The sequence below is a fragment of the Biomphalaria glabrata genome, chromosome 3 (assembly GCF_947242115.1).
Source record: "Biomphalaria glabrata chromosome 3, xgBioGlab47.1, whole genome shotgun sequence".
Lineage (NCBI taxonomy): Eukaryota > Metazoa > Mollusca > Gastropoda > Planorbidae > Biomphalaria > Biomphalaria glabrata.
Window position 1 is genome coordinate 32,585,989 of NC_074713.1, and position 27,875 is coordinate 32,613,863.

At 36.3% G+C, this 27,875-nt stretch overlaps 1 protein-coding gene across 8 annotated transcripts in view; it reads right to left on the reverse strand.

Moving 5' to 3' along the window:
- The window catches only part of LOC106052104 (EH domain-binding protein 1-like), a 111,755-nt gene extending 84,417 nt beyond the window's left edge, over positions 1-27,338 (reverse strand). For 2 of the 8 annotated variants that reach the window (XR_008777063.1, XM_056024575.1), the window contains exons 1-9: positions 27,193-27,321; positions 15,802-15,961; positions 15,360-15,417; positions 15,106-15,255; positions 10,512-10,690; positions 5,756-5,991; positions 3,496-3,934; positions 2,738-2,792; positions 1,376-1,524 (exon numbers count right to left, since the gene is read on the reverse strand). Coding sequence is in view for 6 of the 8 variants with exons in the window: in XM_056024575.1 (XP_055880550.1) it covers positions 1,376-1,524; positions 2,738-2,792; positions 3,496-3,934; positions 5,756-5,991; positions 10,512-10,690; positions 15,106-15,255; positions 15,360-15,417; positions 15,802-15,902 (1,367 nt within the window). In the remaining 2 variants the exon portion in view is untranslated. Of the gene's footprint in view, positions 1-1,375; positions 1,525-2,737; positions 2,793-3,495; positions 3,935-5,755; positions 5,992-10,511; positions 10,691-15,105; positions 15,256-15,359; positions 15,418-15,801; positions 15,962-16,334; positions 16,490-27,002; positions 27,132-27,190 lie in introns of those variants that run through there. The other 6 variants (XR_008777065.1, XM_056024574.1, XM_056024576.1 and 3 more) reach the window with 6 other exon arrangements.
- Between the last annotated feature and the right edge of the window lie 537 nt (positions 27,339-27,875).

Genomic DNA, 27,875 nt, shown 5'->3' on the forward strand with positions numbered 1-27,875 from the left:
GTGAGACTAGATGAGGAAGTAAGAAACACATTGAAAGAGGTGAGACTAGATGAGGAAGTAAGAAGCACATTGAAAGAGGTGAGACTAGATGAGGAAGTAAGAAGCACATGGAAAGAGGTGAGACTAGATGAGGAAGTAAGAAACACATTGAAAGAGGTGAGACTAGATAAGGAAGTAAGAAGCACATTGAAAGAGGTGAGACTAGATGAGGAAGTAAGAAGCACATTGAAAGAGGTGAGACTAGATGAGGAAGTAAGAAACACATTGAAAGAGGTGAGATTAGATAAGGAAGACTAGATGAGGAAGTAAGAAGCACATTGAAAGAGGTGAGACTAGATGAGGAAGTAAGAAGCACATGGAAAGAGGTGAGACTAGATAAGGAAGTAAGAAACACATTGAAAGAGGTGAGACTAGATGAGGAAGTAAGAAACACATTGAAGGAGGTGAGACTAGATGAGGAAGTAAGAAACACATTGAAAGAGGTGAGACTAGATGAGGAAGTAAGAAGCACATTGAAAGAGGTGAGACTAGATGAGGAAGTAAGAAGCACATCAAAAGAGGTGAGACTAGATGAGGAAGTAAGAAGCACATCGAAAGAGGTGAGACTAGATGAGGAAGTAAGAAGCACATTGAAAGAGGTGAGACTAGATGAGGAAGTAAGAAGCACATTGAAAGAGGTGAGACTAGATGAGGAAGTAAGAAACACATTGAAAGAGGTGAGACTAGATGAGGAAGTAAGAAACACATTGAAAGAGGTGAGACTAGATGAGGAAGTAAGAAGCACATTGAAAGAGGTGAGACTAGATGAGGAAGTAAGAAGCACATCAAAAGAGGTGAGACTAGATGAGGAAGTAAGAAGCACATCGAAAGAGGTGAGACTAGATGAGGAAGTAAGAAGCACATTGAAAGAGGTGAGACTAGATGAGGAAGTAAGAAACACATTGAAAGAGGTGAGACTAGATGAAGTAAGAAGCACATTGAAAGAGGTGAGACTAGATGAGGAAGTAAGAAGCACATTGAAAGAGGTGAGACTAGATGAGGAAGTAAGAAGCACATTGAAAGAGGTGAGACTAGATGAGGAAGTAAGAAGCACATTGAAAGAGGTGAGACTAGATGAGGAAGTAAGAAGCACATTGAAAGAGGTGAGACTAGATGAGGAAGTAAGAAACACATTGAAAGAGGTGAGACTAGATGAAGTAAGAAGCACATTGAAAGAGGTGAGACTAGATGAGGAAGTAAGAAGCACATTGAAAGAGGTGAGACTAGATAAGGAAGTAAGAGGAGGGAAATCCTGTGGAGAGTAACTGAGACAGTAATAACTATCTACTAACTACTGATCATTTCAGGTTTCAACACTATGAAGAGGTAAACCTACATGAGATCAGGTCTGAAATGATGAACAATGGCACAGAATGCAAGACCATTTCTCCAAGATGTAGTCAAGTTAGTAATCTTAACACCTTTATAGCCATGGGTCACTTGTTGACACCAAGCTAACAGCTCATCGTGTGGATTGATGTCATTCTGCAATCAAATGGATACAATTGTATTAGCGTGTACAGCATATGAACAGAAACAATGAGTGGAAGGAACATTCCAAGCACTTAGTTAATATTGAGATTACATTAACCATAATGAGCTTAATCTTCCAAGACAAGGGTTAGGGTGTCAATTTGGTAGCTATTGCTTCCTCATGAGTTATGTGCTCTTCAACAAATATTGAATCATGTCCTTCCAAGAGGTATGGGTTATAGAGGTAATCATCTTATTAGAAGCAAAATTTAACCATATAAAACACTTTGAAAATGCATTTTTAGACACTAAGATTTGTGGTTGCAGCCAAAATGTCAGAAATTGTATTAAACAAGAAAAATACATTTTTTTTTAAATAATACCTCTAATAATCATTATAAAGCTTAAAATAAAATAAAATAAAATAATTTTTAAAAAAATATTCGGTTCAAACCGGGTATCGAACCCAGATGAGTGAAATTATGCATTTAACAATTGAGCCACCTGGACTTCGTACTTTAAGTGATTATTTAATGATATTATCATTATAGGGACATCTAAATCTAATACTAGACCTAGATCTAGAATCGAGATGTAATCTATATTAGATTTACAATTTCAAAAATATAAGCAAAGCTTAGATTTCTTTCAATAAAATTGAAGCAACTTTAAATTTACCCTGTTATCGTATAATTTTAGTATACAAGGCTGACTATGCCATGTTTGTTTTTTTCTAAGTCTAGTCTAGCCAAATTTAGATTTATTTATTTTTTACTTTGAAAAATATAAGTCAAACTAGAGTTTTCCCCATGTGGCCAACAAGCCAGTCATTCTTTTCTCAGTGATATACTGTTTAATTTCTAGAAAAATCGTTAGAGCTGTTTTTGAGATCAGCTGTCCAGGTTTCTTCCGGGTCTAGGCTCCATGAAGGAGTCACTTGAATAGAGATATTGTAAAAAAGTCAATCACTAGCTATTCAAAGAATGTCAATTTTGTTAAAGAAAAAAATATGTAGACTATAAGCCTGGGAAATGTACTAAATATGAGAACAACTATAACTAATTTGAGTTTACTCGCTCAACAAGATGAGCAAATGTAAGGAAAAGAGGATGAGCAGATGTAAGAAAAACAGGATGAGCAAATGTAAGGAAATTGCAAGCGTTATAATATAATTTTAATCTAAGTTAAACTAATAGCAGCCTAAAAGTAAGAAAACAGTCTGTACCTGACTACTGGAGTATACTGGAGAACTTGGGCTTGTCATAGCACTTGCTCTTTTACTGTCAATAAAGGTTTACCAATAAGTGTTCATGTCAATAAAGATTTACCAATAAGTGTTCATGTCAATAAAGATTTACAAATAAGTGTTCATGTCAATAAAGATTTACCAATAAGTGTTCATGTCAATAAAGATTTACAAATAAGTGTTCATGTCAATAAAGATTTACCAATAAGTGTTCATGTCAATAAAGATTTACAAATAAGTGTTCATGTCAATAAAGATTTACCAATAAGTGTTCATGTCAATAAAGATTTACCAATAAGTGTACATGTCAATAAAGATTTACCAATAAGTGTTCATGTCAATAAAGATTTACCAATAAGTGTTCATGTCAATAAAGATTTACAAATAAGTGTTCATGTCAATAAAGATTTACCAATAAGGGTTCATGTCAATAAAGATTTACAAATAAGTGTTCATGTCAATAAAGATTTACCAATAAGTGTTCATGTCAATAAAGATTTACCAATAAGTGTACATGTCAATAAAGATTTACCAATAAGTGTTCATGTCAATAAAGATTTACCAATAAGTGTTCAAGTCAATAAAGATTTACCAATAAGAATGTGTATTCAAAAAAAAAAATAACCTAAATAAACCATTTCAAAATGTCAATATGCCAAAAGTCTTTCTGTGAATGTCCTAAAACATTATTTGAGTAAATTGTAAGGATGCAAGATACAGAAACACAAAATACTCACTTTGTTTCATCAACTGGTGGAGTTAAGGGCCTTATTTTGAATTTTTTCTCTTCCTCTGGAGTAGAAGGTGGTGTCCCCTCATAATTGGGGCGTGCTGGACTTGGTTGAGATGTTGGCTGAATGATCACAGATGGACTTGCCTGGGACACTTGTTTACTCTGACTAGTTGGACTTAATGCTTTAGTTATTGGTTCTGTAGAGACTTTCTCTGGTTTGTTAAAATTCAGTTTCAATGATTCTTTTGTTTCAGAGTCTATGGTACTTTTTGTTGAGGAGGTGTTTAAAGTTTGTTCCGAGTCTTTAACTGGAGATGAAGAATTAGATTTCACTTCTGAGTTGACATTTTGTGAAGCCTTGTATATTTCAAATGCAGCATTAATGTCATCTTCCTGTTTCTCATCATCTTCTTCAAATGGATTGCTACTACTGACATCATTAGCTGTATAATAGAGAATAATTTGTACTGATTTAATTTTATTAAAATTGATTAATGAATACTGTTTTTGTTTGTAATGGGTGTAGAGCATGTGATGGCCCAGTCTTGCAGTCAAACTAGACACAAGAGCTCAGGTTTCCAGTTGACTTTCCCAAATAAATTTGATTTAATATCTACTGATGAAAATCAAGATATTTGTGTATCTGGTTTTATATTAAAGTGAAATGTCAAAAAATGTGTGCATTTTACTTCTGCATAATACAACGACCACTAGATTGGTTCTTTGAAACTAGACACACCCTGAGAAAAACAACTACCAATATTGCAAGGCAGGCACTTGATTAGAATCCAAGAAGAAAGTGGCAGGTCCAGCAAACCTGGAAAAGGTTGGTTATCAACGAAGCTGGAATAACTTGAAGCAGATACAAAAAGCTGCTCCGAGCCAAGTTCGTTGAAGATGAGTAATTGCCCTAGGAGTTCACAGGAACATGTCAAGTCTCTTTTACGAAGTGCAGAGATGACTAAAACTGATGGTTTTATTGTTTTATTCTACTTTTACTAAGTGTAGAGACCAATAAAACAGATTGTCTTATTTTATTTTTTCTACTATTTAAGTGAGTCAATGTCTGTGTTGAAGTGAGCCAATGTATGTGTTGAAGTGAGTCAATGTCTGTATTGAAGGGAGCCAATGTCTGTGTTGAAGTGAGTCAATGTCTGTATTGAAGTGAGCCAACGTCTTAATTGAAGTGAGTCAATGTCTGTGTTGAAGTGAGCCAATCTCTGTGTTGAATTGAGTCAATGTCTGTATTGAAGTGAGCCAATGTCTGTATTGAAGTGAGCCGATGTCTGTGTTGAAGTGAGCCAATGTCTGTATTGAAGTGAGCCAATGTCTGTATTGAAGTGAGCCAATGTCTGTATTGAAGTGAGCCAATGTCTGTATTGAAGTGAGCCAATGTCTGTTGTTGAAGTGAGTCAATGTCTGTATTGAAGGGAGCCAATGTCTGTGTTGAAGTGAGTCAATGTCTGTATTGAAGTGAGCCAACGTCTTAATTGAAGTGAGTCAATGTCTGTGTTGAAGTGAGCCAATGTCTGTATTGAAGTGAGCCAATGTCTGTGTTGAAGTGAGCCAATCTCTGTGTTGAATTGAGTCAATGTCTGTATTGAAGTGAGCCAATGTCTGTATTGAATTGAGCCAATGTCTGTATTGAAGTGAGTCAATGTCTGTTGTTGAAGTGAGTTAATATAAGTGAGCCAATGTCTGTATTAAAGTGAGCCAATGTCTGAATTGAACTAAGTCAATGTCTTTGTTGAATTGAGTCAATGTCTGTATTGAAGTGACTCAAATTATGTGTTGAAGTGAGTCGATGTCTGTATTAAAGTGTGCCAATGTCTGTGTTGTTTAGTGAATCAATATGTGTAATTAAAGTGAATCAATACATGTGAGTCAATGTCTGTGTTGTATAATTGAGTCCATCTCAGTGTTGTTTAGTGAATCAAATCTCTGTGCTGTTTAGTGAATCAAATCAAATGTCTTTGTTGTTTAGTGAATCAAATGTCTGTGTTGTTTAGTGAATCATGAATCAAATGTTTGTGATGAAGCTTTAGATTTGAACTGTCTAGATAATAGGATGAAGATGATCAGGTCTAAGCAGCAGGATACATTCAGGAAGAGAAAAAAAGAAGTTATGTTTTAAATTTCAATTTTTTAGATAAAATAATAAGATACCATTGTAAAATAGGAAATACAAATGGAACCATTGCTACTTTTAAGGTTAAAAGAGGATTAAAATAAAAAAGATTATTCTGAAATAAATGAACTAGTACCAAATGGATTATTGGGATCATGCTCTTCTTCCTCTTCATCAAAAGGATTACCCGAATTAGCTTCCTGTTCAAGCAATACCATTTGGTTTGTGATATCTCGAATTTGTGTGTGAGTTGCTTGTATATTGGGGCCTTTAATAGGTTCATTTTCATCTTCCTCTTCTAAATCTTCCAAGTTTCCAATATCAACCTTGCCAACACTCATAAGACTTGCTACACTTTGCATATCTTCATCACTGAAACAAAACAACAAGTATTATTCAACTCTAAGAAAAAAAAGTTTTCATAGTAATAAGAACAATTTTATAACCCATGCTCATAAGTAACCTTTAAAAAAAAAAGAGCAATGTACACTCTATTCTCTAGCTCTATTCTTAACTCTATTCTCTAGCTATATTCTCTAACTCTATTCTCTAGCTCTATTCTTTAACTCTATTCTCTAACTCTAGTCTCTAGCTCTATTCTCTAGCTCTATTCTCTAGCTTTATTATCTAACTCTATTCTCTAACTCTATTCTCTAGCTCTATTCTCTATTCTCTAGCTCTATTCTCTAACTCTATTCTCTAACTCTATTCTTAACTCTATTCTCTAACTCTATTCTCTAACTCTATTCTCTAGCTCTATTATCTAACTCTATTCTCTAACACTATTCTCTAGCTCTATTCTCTAACTCTATTCTCTAACTCTATTCTCTAGCTCTATTCTCTAGCTCTATTCTCTAACTCTATTCTCTAGCTCTATTCTTTAACTCTATTCTCTAGCTCTATTCACTAACTCTATTCTTAACTCTATTCTCTAACTCTATTCTTAGCTCTATTCTCTAACTCTAGTCTCTAGCTCTATTCTCTAGCTCTATTCTCTAACTCTATTATCTAACTCTATTCTCTAGCTCTATTCTCTAACTCTATTCTCTAACTCTATTCTCTAGCTCTATTCTCTAACTCTATTCTCAAACTCTATTCTTAACTCTATTCTTAACTCTATTCTCTAGCTCTATTCTTTAACTCTATTCTCTAGCTCTATTCTCTAACTCTATTCTCTATCTCTATTCTCTAACTCTATTCTCTAGCTCTATTCTCTAGCTCTATTCTCTAACTCTATTCTCTAACTCTCTTCTCTAACACTATTCTCTAGCTCTATTCTCTAGCTCTATTCTCTAACTCTATTCTTAGCTCTATTCTCTAACTCTATTCTCTAACTCTATTCTCTAACTCTATTCTCTAGCTCTATTCACTAACTCTATTCTCTAGCTCTATTCTCTAACTCTAGTCTCTAGCTCTATTCGCTAGCTCTATTCTCTAGCTCTATTATCTAACTCTATTCTCTAACTCTATTCTCTAGCTCTATTCTCTAACTCTATTCTCTAACTCTATTCTTAACTCTATTCTCTAACTCTATTCTCTAACTCTATTCTCTAGCTCTATTATCTAACTCTATTCTCTAACTCTCTTCTCTAACACTATTCTCTAGCTCTATTCTCTAACTCTATTCTCTAGCTCTATTCTCTAACTCTATTCTCTAGCTCTATTCACTAACCCTATTCTCTTGCTCTATTCTCTAACTCTATTCTCTAGCTCTATTCTCTAACTCTATTCTCTAGCTCTATTCTCTAACTCTATTCTCTAGCTCTGTTCTCTAACTCTATTCTCTAACTCTATTCTCTAACACTATTCTCTAGCTCTATTCTCTAGCTCTATTCTCTAGCTCTATTCTCTAACTCTATTCTCTAGCTCTATTCTCTAACCCTATTCTCTTGCTCTATTCCCTTACTCTATTCTCTAACTCTATTCTTAACTCTATTCTCTAACTCTATTCTCTAACTCTATTCTCTAGCTCTATTATCTAACTCTATTCTCTAACTCTCTTCTCTAACACTATTCTCTAGCTCTATTCTCTAACTCTATTCTCTAGCTCTATTCTCTAACTCTATTCTCTAGCTCTATTCACTAACCCTATTCTCTTGCTCTATTCTCTAACTCTATTCTCTAGCTCTATTCTCTAACTCTATTCTCTAGCTCTATTCTCTAACTCTATTCTCTAGCTCTGTTCTCTAACTCTATTCTCTAACTCTATTCTCTAACACTATTCTCTAGCTCTATTCTCTAGCTCTATTCTCTAGCTCTATTCTCTAACTCTATTCTCTAGCTCTATTCTCTAACCCTATTCTCTTGCTCTATTCCCTTACTCTATTCTCTAACTCTATTCTTAACTCTATTCTCTAACTCTATTCTCTAACTCTATTCTCTAGCTCTATTATCTAACTCTATTCTCTAACTTTCTTCTCTAACACTATTCTCTAGCTCTATTCTCTAACTCTATTCTCTAGCTCTATTCTCTAACTCTATTCTCTAGCTCTATTCACTAACCCTATTCTCTTGCTCTATTCCCTTACTCTATTCTCTAACTCTATCCTTAACTCTATTCTCTAGCTCTATTCTCTAACTCTATTCTCTAACTCTATTCTCTAACACTATTCTCTAGCTATTTTCTAGCTCTATTCTCTAGCTCTATTCCCTAGCTCTATTCTCTAGCTCTATTCCCTAACTCTATTCTCTAGCTCTATTCTTCACTCTATTCTCTAGCTCTATTCTCTAACTCTATTCTTAACTCTATTCTCTAGCTCTATTCTCTAACTCTCTTCTCTGACACTATTCTCTAGCTCTATTCTCTAACTCTATTCTCTAGCTCAATTCTCTAACTCTATTCAATAACTCTATTCTCTAACTCTATTCTCTAGCTCTATTATCTAACTCTATTCTCTAACTCTCTTCTCTAACACTATTCTCTAGCTCTATTCTCTAACTCTATTCTGTAACTCTATTCTCTAGCTCTATTCACTAACCCTATTCTCTTGCTCTATTCCCTTACTCTATTCTCTAACTCTATTCTCTAGCTCTATTCTCTAACTCTATCCTTAACTCTATTCTCTAGCTCTATTCTCTAACACTATTCTCTAGCTCTATTCTCTAGCTCTATTCTCTAGCTCTATTCTCTAACTCTATTCTCTAGCTCTATTCTCTAACCCTATTCTCTTGCTCTATTCCCTTACTCTATTCTCTAACTCTATTCTTAACTCTATTCTCTAACTCTATTCTCTAACTCTATTCTCTAGCTCTATTATCTAACTCTATTCTCTAACTCTCTTCTCTAACACTATTCTCTAGCTCTATTCTCTAACTCTATTCTCTAGCTCTATTCTCTAACTCTATTCTCTAGCTCTATTCACTAACCCTATTCTCTTGCTCTATTCTCTAACTCTATTCTCTAGCTCTATTCTCTAACTCTATTCTCTAGCTCTATTCTCTAACTCTATTCTCTAGCTCTGTTCTCTAACTCTATTCTCTAACTCTATTCTCTAACACTATTCTCTAGCTCTATTCTCTAGCTCTATTCTCTAGCTCTATTCTCTAACTCTATTCTCTAGCTCTATTCTCTAACCCTATTCTCTTGCTCTATTCCCTTACTCTATTCTCTAACTCTATTCTTAACTCTATTCTCTAACTCTATTCTCTAACTCTATTCTCTAGCTCTATTATCTAACTCTATTCTCTAACTTTCTTCTCTAACACTATTCTCTAGCTCTATTCTCTAACTCTATTCTCTAGCTCTATTCTCTAACTCTATTCTCTAGCTCTATTCACTAACCCTATTCTCTTGCTCTATTCCCTTACTCTATTCTCTAACTCTATCCTTAACTCTATTCTCTAGCTCTATTCTCTAACTCTATTCTCTAACTCTATTCTCTAACACTATTCTCTAGCTATTTTCTAGCTCTATTCTCTAGCTCTATTCCCTAGCTCTATTCTCTAGCTCTATTCCCTAACTCTATTCTCTAGCTCTATTCTTCACTCTATTCTCTAGCTCTATTCTCTAACTCTATTCTTAACTCTATTCTCTAGCTCTATTCTCTAACTCTCTTCTCTGACACTATTCTCTAGCTCTATTCTCTAACTCTATTCTCTAGCTCAATTCTCTAACTCTATTCAATAACTCTATTCTCTAACTCTATTCTCTAGCTCTATTATCTAACTCTATTCTCTAACTCTCTTCTCTAACACTATTCTCTAGCTCTATTCTCTAACTCTATTCTGTAACTCTATTCTCTAGCTCTATTCACTAACCCTATTCTCTTGCTCTATTCCCTTACTCTATTCTCTAACTCTATTCTCTAGCTCTATTCTCTAACTCTATCCTTAACTCTATTCTCTAGCTCTATTCTCTAACACTATTCTCTAGCTCTATTTTCTAGCTCTATTCTCTAGCTCTATTCACTAACTCTATTCTCTAGCTCTATTCCCTAACTCTATTCTCTAGCTCTATTCTTAACTCTATTCTCTAGCTCTATTCTCTAACTCTATTCTTAACTCTATTCTCTAGCTCTATTATCTAACTCTATTCTTAACTCTATTTTCTAACTCTATTCTCTAGCTCTATTATCTAGCTCTATTCTCTAGCTCTATTCTTAACTCTATTCTCTAGCTCTATTCTCTAACTCTATTCTCTAGCTCTATTCTCTAGCTCTATTCTCTAACTCTATTCTTAACTCTATTCTCTAGCTCTATTATCTAACTCTATTCTCTAACTCTCTTCTCTAACTCTCTTCTCTAACACTATTCTCTAGCTCTATTCTCTAACTCTATTCTTAGCTCTATTCTCTAACTCTATTCTCTAGCTCTATTCTCTAACTCTATTCAATAGCTCTATTCTCTAACTTACGTTCTCTAGCTCTATTCTCTAACACTATTCTCTAACTTACGTTGCTTTGCCCTCTCTGATGAATGCACAGGACAATGTCAATTCCAGAACTGCGGATACAATTTTTTTACTTAGAGGCTTCATTTTCAATTTTAAAGTTGTTTGTGTTGGGATTTGACTAGCAAAATCCTTCATATTGATAGCCCTTGATGCTAGAACTTTACGAGAGCCCTTTGAATGCTGGTGAGCGAGAAAAAAAAAAAAAAAAAAAAAAAAAAAAATTGTATATATATATTACATAAATTCTTAGTAAAGTTTGCATTAATGTGTGTGTCTCTATTGAGAAAAATGATAACAAAATATGAGGGCTGCCTGGTTGTGTGCTATATGAGGGCTGCCTGGTTGTGTGCTATATGATGGCTGCCTGGTTGTGTGCTATATGAGGGCTGCCTGGTTGTGTGCTATATGATGGCTGCCTGGTTGTGTGCTATATGATGGCTGCCTGGTTGTGTGCTATATGAGGGCTGCCTGGTTGTGTGCTATATGATGGCTGCCTGGTTGTGTGCTATATGAGGGCTGCCTGGTTGTGTGCTATATGAGGGCTGCCTGGTTGTGTGCTATATGATGGCTGCCTGGTTGTGTGCTATATGAGGGCTGCCTGGTTGTGTGCTATATGCATCAAAATGTCTGCACAATGGTCCTGCATTCAAACCCAATGTCATCTTCCACAGTATTGCTGGGATGTAGTAATCTTTCTCTGGGAGAAATACCTCCAACACCAAGAGAATCTTTTACAAGTCTTTATTGATTTCAAGAAAGCTTTCAGCCAAGTATGGCATGGGGCACTCTGGGTGACAATGGAAAAGTACAACATAAATAAAAACATAGTAGAAGTTATCCAAAACCTCTATAAGCAGGCCACTAGTGCAGTGTACTTCAGAAACAACATTGGAGACTGGTTTAAAACCACAGTTGGAGTAGGACAAGGCTGCCTACTCTCACCAACACTTTTCAATGTCTTTCTTGAAAGGATTATGGAAGATGAGCTCAAGGGCTATGAAGGTACTGTAAGCATTGGAGGAAGAAGAATAACTAACCTGCCCTTCACTGATGAAATAGATGGCCCAGCAGGGACAGAAGAACTAGCTGTCTTGGTGATGCGCACAGACAAGACTTCTCTTAGTTAAACAAAATGGAACATCTATTTAAACCTAAAGAGGCTAGAGCCATAGGCTTCTAAGAAAAGATATTTGAAAATTGTATCTCCTCAGTCTCTCACTGTTAGATTGCTAAAAAAAAATGTTGGAAAATTATGTATATTCTAGCATATTCCAGTATATAAAAATGCGCATCATTTCAAGACTCAATCAAAGTTCTTCAGAATATTTATGTCAAACCTAAGAGTGAAATTTTTTCAATACACATGATCACACTCTGTCGACAAAAAAATAAGGCAAACTATCAACTCATTCTTACTAAAGTTGAAAAAACATGGCCGCAGACTCTCACCGCAGAAGAACACAGGGACATCTTCATAACAGTGACTTCCCAATTGGATTGGCTTCAAACAACATAAGACAATGACTCCTAGTGAAGTCTACCTTATCTTTACAAAGTGCTGATGAAGAGGCCAGGCAGCTTGAGTACACCCAAAACCATGCCATCGTTTATAACATTGGCACTGAAACTCCCTGTGGAGCCAGCACTGTTGTGTGGAGGCTTTCTCCAATGCTATAATTAGATCTAGTCAAAGAACACAAGGTGAGTGCGGTGGCTGGTAAAAGATGCTTCTTTGTGACAATAACCCACACAAGTGATTTAGAAGTCCAGCCTGTGACGCTACATGCAACTTGTGTGTGAAGAAAAGTCATTTTAAGAAAGTCTGTAATTCAACCAAAGAGAAGGCTGACACACTCGCCAAGAGTGGGAGAACAAACTCACAAGTAAATTCTGCACTCTATCCAGAAGAAATGAAGAAATTAATTGTAGATAAAATAAATGAGAAATGGATGAGCTCCCATCCAAATCACAAGAAAGATGATGCTTACTATAAGCTATCCCGACAAGACCAACGTCTAATCTTTCGACTCAGGACCGGACACAATAGAATGCGACAACACATGTTCCAGAAGCTCAAAATTGGAACCAGTGAAATCTGCCCATGTGGAGTATCACCAGAAAATGCCGACCACGTCCTCCAAAACTGCTCTCTCTACCAAGAGGCCCGTATAAGACATTGGCCCCAAATCACCCCAATAGAAAGAAAACTATATGGAGAGCTCCCTGATTTGGAAACCACTGCGCAGTTCATCTCATGTATTGGTCTAGTCATATGAACACTCCAACATAACAATGAGAACGATGAAGAAGAAGAACCAAAGAGACACCCAAATCTGTAACCTCAGCTATAGTAAAAGTGGGCAATCAGACGTCATGGACTACAAGTGTTGGATCTTCCTGAGCATTGACACAAGCATCCAGCATTAAAAAATCAACTATTTCTGTACTCATCAATGGAGTAAACTTGAAGGCTCTTGTAGATACAGAGAAAAAGCTATTTTCTTCAATAGCTAAAAGGTACAAAGGGAAATTAGAAACGTCCAGAAAAAGAATCTACATGACCTCTGCAAATCTTTCTCGCACTACTCACAGCCACATTTTTGCTAAAATTAAGTAAAAAAGATTAGCAAAGTGTGAAGTTCTCACTACTAGATTAACTAGTGTCTGATGTAATCCTAGGGCTAGATTTCACCTGCCAGCAAGAAAAACTGATGACCCCATTTGAGGGAAAACGGAGCACTCTTCAGTCTGCAAGCTGGAAGCAACACGAGTTGAAGCCACACATCTCTTCGCAAATCTTGCTTCTGACTGCCACCCTATTGCCACTAAACATAGAAAATATTTGATGCCCGACGCCAAAGTCATTCAAAATGAAATCATGAGATTCTAGTCAAACCATCAATTTATTCACTAACCTCGACACATACCCCATGCCAAAAGTTGATGAATTGGTGAAGGAAATATCTAAATACTCAAGTACAGTACGTTTGACCTCAAAAGCCCTTACTGCCAGAAAACTATCAGGGAAGATGAGAAGCAGTATACTGCGTTTGAGGCTTATGGAAAGCTTTATCAGTTACCTCAATCCTTTCATAGTGATAAATGGAGTTGCTGCCTTTCAAAAGACAATTAACAAAATAATTAAGGAGGAAGGGCAACATGATACATTCACATACATGGATAATGTTACCATCTGTGGTCATGATTTCAGTGGCCATGACCAGAATCTACAGAGATTTCTCAACGCATCCAAGAAATTTAGCATCTCTTTTAATGATGACAAAAGTGCAATTGCGGCTAATACAGTGTGCCTCCTAGGCTACGAAATCTCTCAAGGACAGTTAAGACCAGACCCTAAAAGATTTCAGGTTCAGGCGTTGATAAATCTAACTCACCACAAGACATGAAATCACACAAGGTGATTGGACTAGTGTCCTATTATTCACAATGGATCCCAAATTTTTCTAACAAAATCCATTTATTGGTGAACAATAAAACCTTTCCTCCCTCTGAATGAGCTAAAAAAGTTTTTAAAAAACTAAACATGAACTTGAAAATGCTGCTGTGTCAACAAAATGAAGACTAAATTCTTTAAACAGTTTTCAGGCACCCTCATCAAGGCTAACCATGCTTCCCATTTGGCTACCCATGTCCCGATATGTCCTCATCTACTGTCGTAATCTAAATCTGCTATTGTCATTAGTTGGGGTGCCAGAGTACGCTCATTCTGACCCTCTGGGTGAATGTGATGAAATAGTTGATACTTGTTTATGTTTGTGTAATGTCGTGAGAATGTTTTCAATGATTTAGTTTGTTACTGTCTAATTATCTCTGTCAGTTCATCTGTCGTTCTAGTTTAATAAAGCCTTATTTAAGTTCTCTACAGTGTTTCTTTCATCAACAGTTAACTCTTTGTCTTCAGAATTGTTTTCTGTATTCTAACAGAATTAGACTTTTATATACTTGATTACAGCCCACAATTAGCTCAAAACCGTGAAGGTTTAAGTCAAACATCTCTTAATAAACAGTCTAAATTTTTAGCTAAAACTGAATGTATCAAGCATTATTTTTATTTGGGTCATATTTGCATATAATAAACCTACAAGTCCATTCTGATCACGAGAAAACATTTTGACACCTTTTGTATCTGAAAAATTAATGTGTGCATAAATGTGAAAATAACTTAGTCTAAATCTATATATGAATAGCATCTAGTGGAAGTGTTTTGAACATGATTCAAGCTAACAGTATGGTTATCAAGGAAGTATTTGTTGAAGTGGAAAGACTAACAGGATGTTTCAACTAGATTTAAATCTGGACACAATAAGGTGGCTCCATTTCAAGTGTGCATAGATGTGTGCATAGGAACAGTTTCAAAATACTATGACTAATCTAGTTTTTATCTGAATAAATATTAGTTTCTTTACTCTAGTCATTAGGGTTAGTGAATAGATTTGAAATGTTTGAATAGAATCACTCAGAATTTCAATTTTTTTTTCAGTTATAACATTAAAAAAAAAATCTTTAATTTCATCCAAAGAGAAAGTTATATATTCTTTTTGGTAACTCCCCAGGAAAACATAAAATAGACTTACATCTTCAATAGTAAATGTCCATTCTTTGTCTTCATATTCTTGTTGTCTGGAGTCTCGAAACAAAGTGACAGTTATCTCAATGTTTTCTGGAACTTTCCATGTTATTAAACCCAAGTAAGGATTTTGAATAGTAGGCTCCCATTTATAGGGCTGAAAAATAGATCTGATTTTATTTAAGATTCAAACTGCTTTCTGAAATATTAAAGATTGAAAAAACTATCTGAAAACTCAAATCCAGTTGTACATCTACTTACTTGTGTTGCCCTGCGTCTACTTCGTCTAGTCCAAACAACACACAGCTTTGTAGGTTGCCTAGTAGAATACAGTACAAACAAAAGACAGGATTTTAAGTGGATGATGAAAGTATTTTTAGAGAAATTGAAAACATTTACAATTAAATATGCTACAAGTTAGAACCTGTGGCTGGTATCATAGTCACTGCTAAGTGCTTCTCAAACATTGAATACACTATATTTCTGAAATAAATTCCAAAGCAATGTCAAGATCACTGCCAAATTTTTCTAAAGACTCTAAGGGTCATAGTTATGTCCATATAATGTGTTTCTCGTGAATTAGGTGAAACTGGTTCCTAAAACTTTGTCTATGTTTGTATTAGCAACTAGGATCTATGTCATTGATCAAATGTTTCCATATTAAAATAAGACCCTTAGGCTAAATAGGGAGAAAGTTTGTTACCATTTCTTGCAACACTCAACAGCCAACTCTTGATAGGATGCTGTAAATTGAAATTTAGAGGCTGATTTTCCAACTCGCTGAAGCCGCTTCCAAACAGACATCTTGGCTGATGTGCACAAAATTACACCATGTTATTTAGATGTACATGATAGTAATTATTCTGAAACAAAAAAAAAAAAAAAAAAAAAAAATAGAATAAATAGTTTACATGTTTCTAAATCTCTACACCAGCATTTATCAATGTTATTTTTTTTTTTTTGAATGGACAAATATCAATTGAATCTGAATTGTAATTATAAATCAAAATTTGAATATTGATAAAGTAACTATATCTAAAAAAGTATCTATATGATGTAACTATATCTAAAAAATTTAAATAAGTAAATAAAGCGATGCCATCTCATCTTCTAAGTAGGAACATCTACAAAAATATTGGCTCAAAACATTCTTTTGAAGAAGACATGTCTTTACCAATTTGATTCTACCAGTATTTCTCAATAAAAATGTTTGCATTTCTCATAAGTATATCATACCATCAACCAGTTAATGTCTTTTGTGTGAAATCCTGTTGAACCCAAAACTGATCCAGCTTATACTAGTATACAAAGGTATCAGTAGGCTGAATGTGTCTCAAATGTCCCTAAGTGATACAGCCTATACTAGTATACAAAGGTATCAGTAGGCTGCAAGTGTCTAAAATGTCCCTAACTAATCCAGCTTATACTAGTATACAAAGGTATCAGTAGGCTGAATGTGTCTCAAATGTCCCTAACTGATACAGCCTATACTAGTATACAAAGGTATCAGTAGGCTGCATGTGTCTCAAATGTCCCTAACTGATACAGCCTATACTAGTATACAAAGGTATCAGTAGGCTGCATGTGTCTCAGATGTCCCTAACTGATACAGCCTATACTAGTATACAAAGGTATCAGTAGGCTGCAAGTGTCTCAAATGTCCCTAACTGATCCAGCTTATACTAGTATACAAAGGTATCAGTAGGCTGCATGTGTCTCAAATGTCCCTAACTGATACAGCCTATACTAGTATACAAAGGTATCAGTAGGCTGCATGTGTCTCAAATGTCCCTAACTGATACAGCCTATACTAGAATACAAAGGTATCAGTAGGCTGCATGTGTCTCAGATGTCCCTAACTGATACAGCCTATACTAGTATACAAAGGTATCAGTAGGCTGCAAGTGTCTCAAATGTCCCTAACTGATACAGCCTATACTAGTATACAAAGGTATCAGTAGGCTGCATGTGTCTCAAATGTCCCTAACTGATACAGCCTATACTAGTATACAAAGGTATCAGTAGGCTGCAAGTGTCTCAAATGTCCCTAACTGATACAGCCTATACTAGTATACAAAGGTATCAGTAGGCTGCATGTGTCTCAAATGTCCCTAACTGATACAGCCTATACTAGTATACAAAGGTATCAGTAGGCTGCATGTGTCTCAAATGTCCCTAACTGATACAGCCTATACTAGTATACAAAGGTATCAGTAGGCTGCATGTGTCTCAAATGTCCCTAACTGATACAGCCTATACTAGTATACAAAGGTATCAGTAGGCTGCATGTGTCTCAAATGTCCCTAACTGATACAGCCTATACTAGTATACAAAGGTATCAGTAGGCTGCATGTGTCTCAAATGTCCCTAACTGATACAGCCTATACTAGTATACAAAGGTATCAGTAGGCTGCATGTGTCTCAAATGTCCCTAACTGATACAGCCTATACTAGTATACAAAGGTATCAGTAGGTTGCAAGTGTCTCAGATGTCCCTAACTGATACAGCCTATACTAGTATACAAAGGTATCAGTAGGCTGCAAGTGTCTCAGATGTCCCTAATACTTCAGTATTGGCATGTGCCACAACTTATTGTTTTCACTTTTTTAGACATGCACTCTTTATAATGGAAGGAATAGTGTACAGTAGAAACTTATGAACTGTTTATTGTTTATTTCATATCTAACTCTAGTCTTTGTTTTTATTATGACATTATTGTTGCTATATAAAGCCTAACCAAATAATACACAAAACAACTAATAATTCCTTATTTATTGTTAACTAGCATATCAGAGAGAGAAAAGGAAAGAGAGAGAGAGAAGATAGAGAAGTGGGAGAGAAAGAAAGAGAAAAAGCAGGCAGTTCAATTTAATGAAACATATTTATGGACTTAAAAGTATGTTAAAATGGGGGCCATTTTATTGAAGTGCAAAAAAACCCAACCTTTATAAAGAAGTGGAGGTTCCAGCCAAAATAAAATTTTGCTAGGGGAATGTTCAGATGTTATGTAACAACTAAGGGGATGTAATGAGTGCAATGTGTATGTGTGTGGTCAATCTCTAGGACACTGGCTATGGTGTTTTGTCACAAAAACCCTTTCAAAGATAAATGAAACCAATGGTGCCAGCTTGCAAGCTTGACCACTACATGTAGGCTAAAGAGTGTCATTGGAGTTTCCATGCTCCACTTAGATGGGGAGGTTGTTTTCTCCCCTCTCCTCTAGAGCGTTCTCCTTAGATTGTTGGATGGGTTTAGGCTCAGCTGTCTCTTGCAGGGTGTGCCGGCTGAAAAAGTCAGGGGCTATGTTTTTGTTCCATGTGACAAGCTCTATCTGGAAAGAGTATGGTAGCAGGAGGAGTGACCATCTCATGAGCCTGTGATGAGGTGTTTGCTGGATGACAAATAGGATAAGGTTTGGAGGATGAAATGTTTGTCATACAGGTATGTCTGGAACTTCTCTATGGCCGATACCAGAGCAAGGCATTCCTGCTCTACTCGGTTAAGCTTTCGGCTGGCATAGGCTACCAGAAATAAAAGTCCTGCTTCTCCCGCCATCTGCATCAGAACTGCTACCAGGCCTGAGTCACTAGCATCTGTTCTAAGCATGAACGTCGGGGAGAGATCAGGGAGTTTGAGCACTGGGTAAGATGTGTACATTTTGAGTGCTTGGAAGGCCAGCTTGCATTCTTTTTTCCTGGTCACCTTGTCGAGTTGACTCTTTTTCATTAGGTTTGACTAGGGTGCTGCTATAGAGTTAAAATGTAGTATGAATTTTTTTAGAGTATCCACATGTCCCCAGGAAGGATTTCACTCCTGACTTGTTGAAAGGTTGAGGAGCTGCAAGTAACTGCACCACATTTTCTTCAAGTGGCAAGAGCTAGTTGAGTTGTATAGTGTGGCCCAGAAATTTCAGTCGGTTGAACTCAATGTGGCATTAGTAGGCTTCTCGCAGTTTGTGCAAGAGCGAGGAGATAAGTTTTATGTGTTCGGACCAGGTTTCAGTGGCTATCAGAATGTTGTCAATGAAATTCTGGATGCCTGGATTGTTCAATTTTCTCATCATCCTGGAGAAGTTGTTGAGCCCAAAATGGGACCATCTCGAATTCATTCATGGCATTCTACTACCAACTTCGATCTGGTAGTACATGCAGCTAAGGTCAAACTTACTTAAGTATTTGGCATTACTCAAATATTGTTGACAGATCAGGGAGTGGCTCCACTTAGAATTCAGCCATGGTGTTAAGCCACCAAAGGATATGCACATTGTGACTGCCATCCTGGTTGCAGACTAACGCCACCTGTGCATTATATGGGGAGACTGATCCCAGCCTTGAGCAATTCATCCACTTACTGCCAATTAGCCCTAATTGATTTGCTGCTAAGGAGCTTCATTGAAAATCATTCCAAGGTGGTCCTGCCTGGTTCATCTGACATGACATCTTAAAATTGGCTTCTGCTGTGTGGCTGCTATTTAGTTAACACCAATGCTAATGTCCTTGTGTCTCCCTAGGATGAAGATGATATTCAGGAACAAATATTGCCAATAAGCTCTGCATGGAGTATGGTGGAGGTCGTTCCACAATAAAGTTTAAGGAGATAGATGTGACACATTTTCTCCTAGCGTCCGGTCTAGATTATGTAGTTGGTGGGTGAGACCTTCCTGATCACCTCAAAGGGACCTTGCCAGCAGATTTGCAGTTTGTTGGTGCTTTTAGGCAGTAACAAAAGCACCTTATCTCCAACTTGGATGGCTCACTCTTTGGCCCTCTGGTTGTAATACTTTTCTTGCCTGCGAGCCTTGATGTTGTTGTTTCGAGCCATGGATCTCATCTCTTGCAGTCTTTCTAGAAGATCTTGAACGTACTTGGATACAGTTTTTATCTCCTCATCAATGCTTTGTCCAGGTGCTTTAGGATCTCCAGTGGGCCATGGGGGTGTGACCCAAAGATTATTTGGTAAGGGGAGTAACCCAGGCTGGCTTGCAGTACCTCTCAGTAGGCGAACAGAGCAGCTGGGCGGCGGTTATCTCATTATTCTGGTTTGCTTTCGGTGAGATGATGGAGCTTGGTAATCAGGGTGTGGTTGAACCCTTTCTACCAGGTCATTCACGTGCTTGGTGGGGTGCTGCTATGATTGCAGTGTTTTTCCCTAGGTGTCTGTTGGTGCTTATTTGGAGTGGCATAGCTTTTTATGGAAGGGGGAGAGGAAGGCTTGTCAGCTTGTTTGTCTGATGTTGGGACCTTGCCTTTAATTTCTTTGCGGGCAGTCATGTACATGTCTGCAGCTGATGCAATGTCGTAGGGAGCAGAAACTTGCTGTTCTCTAATAAAGACTTTTACTTTGCTCGGCATACACTCTAGTAGCTTCTTAGAGAGTAAGAGGCTCACTAGGTTTTCATAGGTCTCTAGCAGTTGGCTGAGAATGTGCCACTAAGCTTTTTTAAACACTCCAAATCAGTGGTTTCAACCTTTTTTGGTCTACTGCCACCCTTTCATATTTTTTTCTTTTAAAAAAATCTGCCAGCGCCCCTCTCTAAAGAAAATACTAATAAACAAGTGTGAGAAGGAAAATTTGAATAAAATGACATTTATTGATTATTTTCATGCGTCAATAACAGATAATTAATTTTATAACTATTATACAAAGTTTTTTTCAAATAACTTGCAGTGATTACACACAGAAATTAATCTCATTGTCATGACTTTCTTTCAAATCCTTGGCATAGTCCCTTTTTAAGTTATTGAATATTAAGGCCTACTATTTTTAGGTTTAATTGTAAATTTAGTTTTATTTTTTATAAAATATTTTATTACTAAATTCACTAAAAAAAAAATGAAGTTAAGCTATTGGGAACCTTATGCCTCCTGCAGTCTGACAACATTAGAAATGTCAATTAGCGAAAGCAAGGTGAAGGTCACCCCTAGTTGCAACATCCAGTATATGTCTTTGCTTACTCATTAAGTTTGTTACGCACTAAATCCAGTTTAACCATATATGTTGATGGAAAAGCTAAAAATAATTTCATTTTCGACCACAGTTTTGGAATTTTACAGGAACATTTAAGTGCAGCCATTTCTCTGTTGTGCCTCCTATATTAACATTCTTTTTACTGAAGACATGATTTAGTAAATCTATTGTTTTCCTGCAACTCAATTTGAACATCAGTAACAGATGTTTAAAAATTGTCATTTATATTTACATTTTTAAATTTATTACACCCTAGAAGCCAATCGCCAGTTCTTCATAGAGCATTGTTAGGTGAATTGTATAGACATTGATGCCCTTAGGCAGTAATTCATTTGTCAACAAACAAGTTATGTGAGATTGTAAAACCCTTTAAAGTAGATTTTTTGATATCTCAATAAAAGAAAAAAAAAATTTTAATCAATGAAAGTCAATTACTTTACTTGCAGTCGGGGAGATGGAGCTCGTCAGCCTAGTAAGGCAATTCAGCTAGGAGAGGGGTACTCGGACTTCAAACTCCCGCTGCCTTGCGATAACAAGGTTTCAGGAGAAAACCTCGAGGAAAAATCAGGAGTGAAGCCCCTTAGGCGTTGGGAGTATCAGCTATGAAATTCCCTCCAGCAGCTTCTGCAACTAAATTGGTGCCAAATGTAACGCAATGCATTCCTTTGGATTACATAAGCAAGGTCGAGAGAGAAATCATAGACGCATGGGCCACCCATGACCCCTTTATCTAAGGCCCAGGAATGCGCCCTGGAGAGTAAACTCTGGTGCTGCTGCAAAGCGGCTAAAACAACACGGGAGACAACAGTTACGGGATATAAGACCAACTTGTTTGGCGTAATGTATGGATGCCACGGGTTGTCTATGACAGTGGGAGAGGTCTTCGCACCTCACTGATCAGCTACCGCCTGGGCAGCCCCCAGACAGTTAGGTGCTGATCCACCACAGCCTGCCTGCTCTACTGGGTGCTTAGAGCTTAGTTTAAAATGACAAGTAGGCTGAAAACTTGCACCAAGCAACAAAAGAAGAAGAAAAATGAAAAAGAAAATTCCTATCGTGCAACTGGCCACATGGAACGTCAGGACAATGTGTCCTGATCTCACGGCAGGTTGACGATGCAAGGAAGATGGCAGTCATAAAAAACTAGCTGAAAAGACTACACATTGACATTGCAGCTCTCCAAGAAACCTGACTGGCCGAAGCTGATTACACTTTCTTTTGGAAAGGAAAAGCATAGAATGAAAAGCGAATGCATGGTGTTTGCTTTGCTGTCAAGAACAGTCTACTTCCCACAATAGTCTCTCCAGTTGGTGGCTCGGAACGGCTACTAAGCATAAGTATGATGACTACATCTGGAAAAGTCAGTCTAATTAGTGCCTATGCCCCTACACTATGTTCACTTCAGGAGGACAAAGACAAGTTCTACGAAGACCTCAAGGAAACCCATTGAAATTATTCCTCAATAAGAGCACATGGTTATTCTAGGTGATTCAATGTAAGAGTAGGAGCAGGCCACACAACCTGGCCAGACTGGCTAGGGCTTTTTGGAATCGGCAGGATGAATGAGAACGGACAAAGACTTCTTGAATTCTGTGCATACCATAAGCTCTGCATTACCAACACATACTTCAGGACAAAACCACAGCATTGGAGGCATCCTAGGTCTGTGTACTGGCACCAGCAGGATGTTTTCACATAGGTCCTGCCAGTATTTGTTAGCGCACTGTCTTGCTATTCTATAAGGACTTAATAACAACATCAAACTTTCCGCACTGAGGTTTTTTTTCCATACTATAAGCACGGTTTATGATCAGTGACTAGAAAGTCATAGTATATCACAATGAGGTTCTACATGTGACACTAACCAAAAAAATAAATTATTCTTGTATCCTATAAGTTTTTAATTTTAGTTTTAATAATCGATTTTCAAACAACATCATAAATTTAAGGCTTTTTTTTTTTGTTTAGACAAAAAAACAAAAACAACTATAGATGAAATTTTCTAGGAGGCCACTAAAGCATTCTGCTTTGAGATTTTATTTTTAAATATTGTTTGAACAGCAGAAAGTTTTTTTAATTGTTTATGAATGCTCTTTCAATTTTACTTTTTGGATATTGCTATATATATGTATATGTAAGTGAAGCCAACTTTCATAACCTTATTTGAAAATGGCATTCAAAGTAGAACATTGGAATAATTCAATAAACGTGAAGTAATCTGTACATGCACCCTAGTGAGTTTTCCTCAAGACTGACTTTGTCAAAGTTTTTATCTTTTAAAAAAGGTTAAACTATTCTATTTGAATGTTCGCTTTAGTGTTTTTAAATTAATATTTTATATATATATATATATATATATATATATATATATATTAATATTTTAACATATATGTAGATAAAAAACTATAATCTAAAAAGTGTATTACATAGTTTGTTTATCAAATCATAAACGTTAACGCTCTAAAGAACTAAAGACAATCGATACCATCCACTTACAGCAAGAGAGTAAGATTTTAATTATTTATATATCTAGAGAAAAAGGGAATTGCCGAACTCTAATTTCTAATGTTGTTTCTGCTCCCTACTGCCCCTTTGACTCCCAGCGCCCCTCAATCTAATAAAATACTAAGAAAAACACAAAGATTCCTTGTTCCATATGCTAGGACAAATTTGTACAAATGCTCCTTCTTCCCTAGTGCTATTAGAGCATGGAATGGGTTGCCTGAGCTAGCCAGGAAAACCAGTTGACTTAGCAGAATTTAGGTCATTGATTAACATGCATGAATAAATGCATGACACGTACGACGTAATCTTCTTTTTTGAAGTAAGGTCTAAATATAAGATAAGATAATTTCACGAAATCACTCCTGTTTAAGACAAGTGCTCTAAATTTTCTATGTGAGGACTCAGCAGGCAGCTCAAACTGGACCACTAGCGCCTGTAACCTGTTTCAGTCTTGTAGTATTCCTACTGGTAAGAGAGGAGTTTGGCGTAGACCTTGTATGCAGTGGCGTAGCAAGGTACCCGTGGGCCCAGGTTCAAGAATATGTTGATGGGCCCCCCCCTCCCCCACCCCCAAATATGACACATATTTTGTGTGACAAAGAAATCCAGTAGTTTGTATGTATCAGTACTTTTACTAAAAGACATTCATGAGCACAGCTGACAGAATCATTAAAGACCATGTTTAAGTACTATATATTGAAATAGTGGTGTAGGTAGGGTGGGGGGTCCACATTTAAAAATACCCCTGAGCACCCACTTGAGGGGTCTAGCAAATGAGTGTCCGAAGTTTGTTTTACATTATATATTAAATATTATGCCTTTATCTAATGTCATGATGTCGAATGTCAAAATGAAGGGGCCCATAAAGATGTCAAGCCTGACGGGCTCACAAATCCCTAGCTATGCCACTGAGGCTATTGTACTGTTTGCTCATATTAAAAAACCATCATTGCCTTGGCATCGTATGTAATTTAAAGAAAGATGGTGATATTTTATTACATAAGAGTATTTGTTCAGTCAATCATGCAGACTTCTGCTTCTCGAAATTATGAAAACCTACAAATAACTATCTAATTGGAATTTCTTTGAGTAATTCGTCATCGGAGTTGACAAAACATTTTCAAAAAATAATGCTAATTTTATAAACTTTTTAATTCTCTCTGAGTGCTGTCAATCATGATAGAGAAAAATTACACAGATTGAATATCCTTCAGGTGTTTTGATAAAATTGCACTGCCCAACAGGTCTATTATTTCGTTTTGAAACTGTGGGTCGAAGTAAAGGGTTGTGTTTTTATTTTCATAAGAATTTATGTAATGCTTTAGACATTGTTGTTGTTACTTTCATCACCTAAACAATAATCTTCGCAATGACCACTAAATGAAAGGTTGTTGCTTGCTAAAGTTAAAACTAGTATTCAATATGCAATGAATTACTTTCGTCAGTAATTGTCAACTTCTTCAATGTGCTCCTTGTCTAGATAAGATTCACATACATCAGTTGTTCATTGTGTATGTTTGTTTGCAAGCTTGTTGATGGAGTTAAGTAATTATATATATAGTAGGCCTATCTTTTTTTTTGACGATATGATTGGAAAACAAACAACATTGATGCTATCTCAGGGTATAAACCCAACACCATCCAGACCATCCGAATGACTTTCCAGTGCAGATACCAGACGACAAAGCAGCCATTCTGTCTAAGGAGTATCCATAAGGTGGATTGGTCCGACCACATACCAGACACAGAAATCTTAAAGCTGTCCAACATGTACAGTATCAATGCAACAGTAAAAAGGTCCCAACTTCAATGGGTGGAACATGAAGTCTGCATGCCAGTGAAACGCCTTCCCAAACGATTTCTGTACAGGGAGCTGTGTGCAGGAAAGAGCTCCGAGGGAGGCCAATATAAGCGCTACAAAGACACTCTCAAGAGCTCCTTCAAGGAATGTGATATCGACAATCACGGCTGGGAAGCACTAGCTCTCGATTGCTCCTCATGGCGTGAAGCTGTGAGTCACAGAGTCTCAAGATATGAAGCAAGAAGAGTGGCCAGGGCGAAAGAGCGCCAAACCAACAAAAAACTGAGACAAGAACCAGGCCTATCTGTAACTGACCTAACCCACACATGCTACGTATGCAGCTGGCTTTTTAAAGCGAGGATTGGACTTTAGTCTCTTCGAGTCCATAGGAAATAAGAAATGTGTTCACCTTCGACTACGAAGGAGGAGCTATCAGTTATCGCTATATCTTAAAAATGTTTATTAGGCCTATAAACCTCCTCCCCAATTCAGTCACAATAAGTAGCTAAAAAGTCAAGATCTTTAATAATTCCCTAAGTAACAAACAGAATATAATGTTGTTTTTTCTTGTTTAATACCTATTTTAAGTCTAGATTTCTGGTAATGGAAAAATAAAGAAAAAAAATCTTATTTTTTAACAAAAAAAAAAAAAAAAAAGCCGAAAAAAGGTTAAATACTATCAACGATTTCATTAACATAGAGGGAAAAAGCAAAAGAAAGACTGGGCGTATGGGATCCAAACGTCACCACCAACGCACTGTCCCCAGATTACAATAAACTGATGAAAGCAGTCCCTTATAATGACTCTAGTTGAAAACACAGGTTCATGTTTGGAAGTTAATATAAAGTTTGATATGACGTGTCGTGCAGGATAATTTAAGGAAACTTTTTAATTTTTTATTTTTTTTTACAAAATTGCAGTTTAGGGCAGGCTACAATTGGTCATTAGTCATGGGACCAGGCAAAATGAAACCCATACACGCTATGCCAGGTTATATTTAGAGATGAAAAGTCATTTCAGATATGGGGCCCCATATTAGTCCAGATATTGTATTACATGTAACTTCTAAATATTTCATAGAGGCCCTTTAAAGCTAGTGGTTATGTTGCAAAGAGGGGCCCATTGGGTAAATGGTTGTGGGCCCGGGTTCATTGAACCCCTTCGCGCCATGGATTCTACGCCACTGCTTACTTGTATGCTTTTAACTTTTACCTAGATCATCTCATCTCTAAATTGACTAGATTGTCTAGGTCTACCTCTAGATATGAGATGAGTAACATCATAATTGATATATGGTCTATGTCATCTTGACCAGTTAAATCTAGTCTATAGATTATATTATATGACTATACTCAGATAATCAGATATGTAAGTTAAAAATTTATTATTCTAGAATAGATCTATAATCTATTACTTATTACTATTATTAATTTAATTAATATTATATCATCATATGTTATAATTCAAGATCTAGATCTACTCATGATCTAGTCAATCTAGTCTAAGCCTTAAGGGTTAGTCTAGATTCTAGATCTAGAGCACTCTAGAACTAGAGTCTAGAGATAGTAGAGACAGTAGAGTCTATTAAGAATTAAGTCTATAAATTAGTACGAAAAAAAAAAAAAAAACCTGGATCAACAACAAAGATTGAAAGAATGAAAGATTGATAGTTTTTAGTTCTAAAGACAGACTTTTTAGTCTTTTACTTTGACTTTGATTCTCTAGATCTAACTGATTTTATAAATAGATCTAGACTACTTAGTCTACTACTACTAGTAATCACACTAATCACTAATGTACTAATGATAATGACTAACACTTAATTAAAAGTTAAAACAGTCTTCAGTTCGAGTAGGTATAGATTACCGAATCTAGTCTAGATCTACAAAATACTACATCTAGATTGGGTAAATAAAATATAGTCTAGAATCCAGTGATATATATCTACTAGATTCTAGTCATATAGAGATATAGTCTAGTAATATCTACTATTTATATAAATAAGTTAAATAAGATATATAATATATATGTATATGTGTCAGTGCGATGTCGCCATGTTGAACAAAAAAAATTAATCACGTGATTTCCGAGAGTTTATGCGTTGTTTTTTTTTTACAATACCTCTAAATCAGGGGTGGGCAAATTACGACCAGCGGGCCACATGCGGCCCGCCGAACTGTTTTATGCGCCCACAGACACCTACCGTAATCAGGTATGCTCACAGATTATACATATAAAAATACAAATATTTTTAAAATAGCTAATTTTAAAATATCTATATAAATTATTGCAATTCCTGATTCTTATCACTTATAATTAATGAAGAGGGGAAAGAAAGATTGTCTTTACATGTCATTCTAAAAAGCTTAAAGTAAACAAAGATTATTTTTATTTGCAATGTTTCGAAAAACTCAGTTAAAGATTCAAACTCAGGCCTATATTTATTCAATGTCTTGAGCTGTGTTGAAAGTTTTGGGTTAGCTTGGAACAAGATGGCAAGTG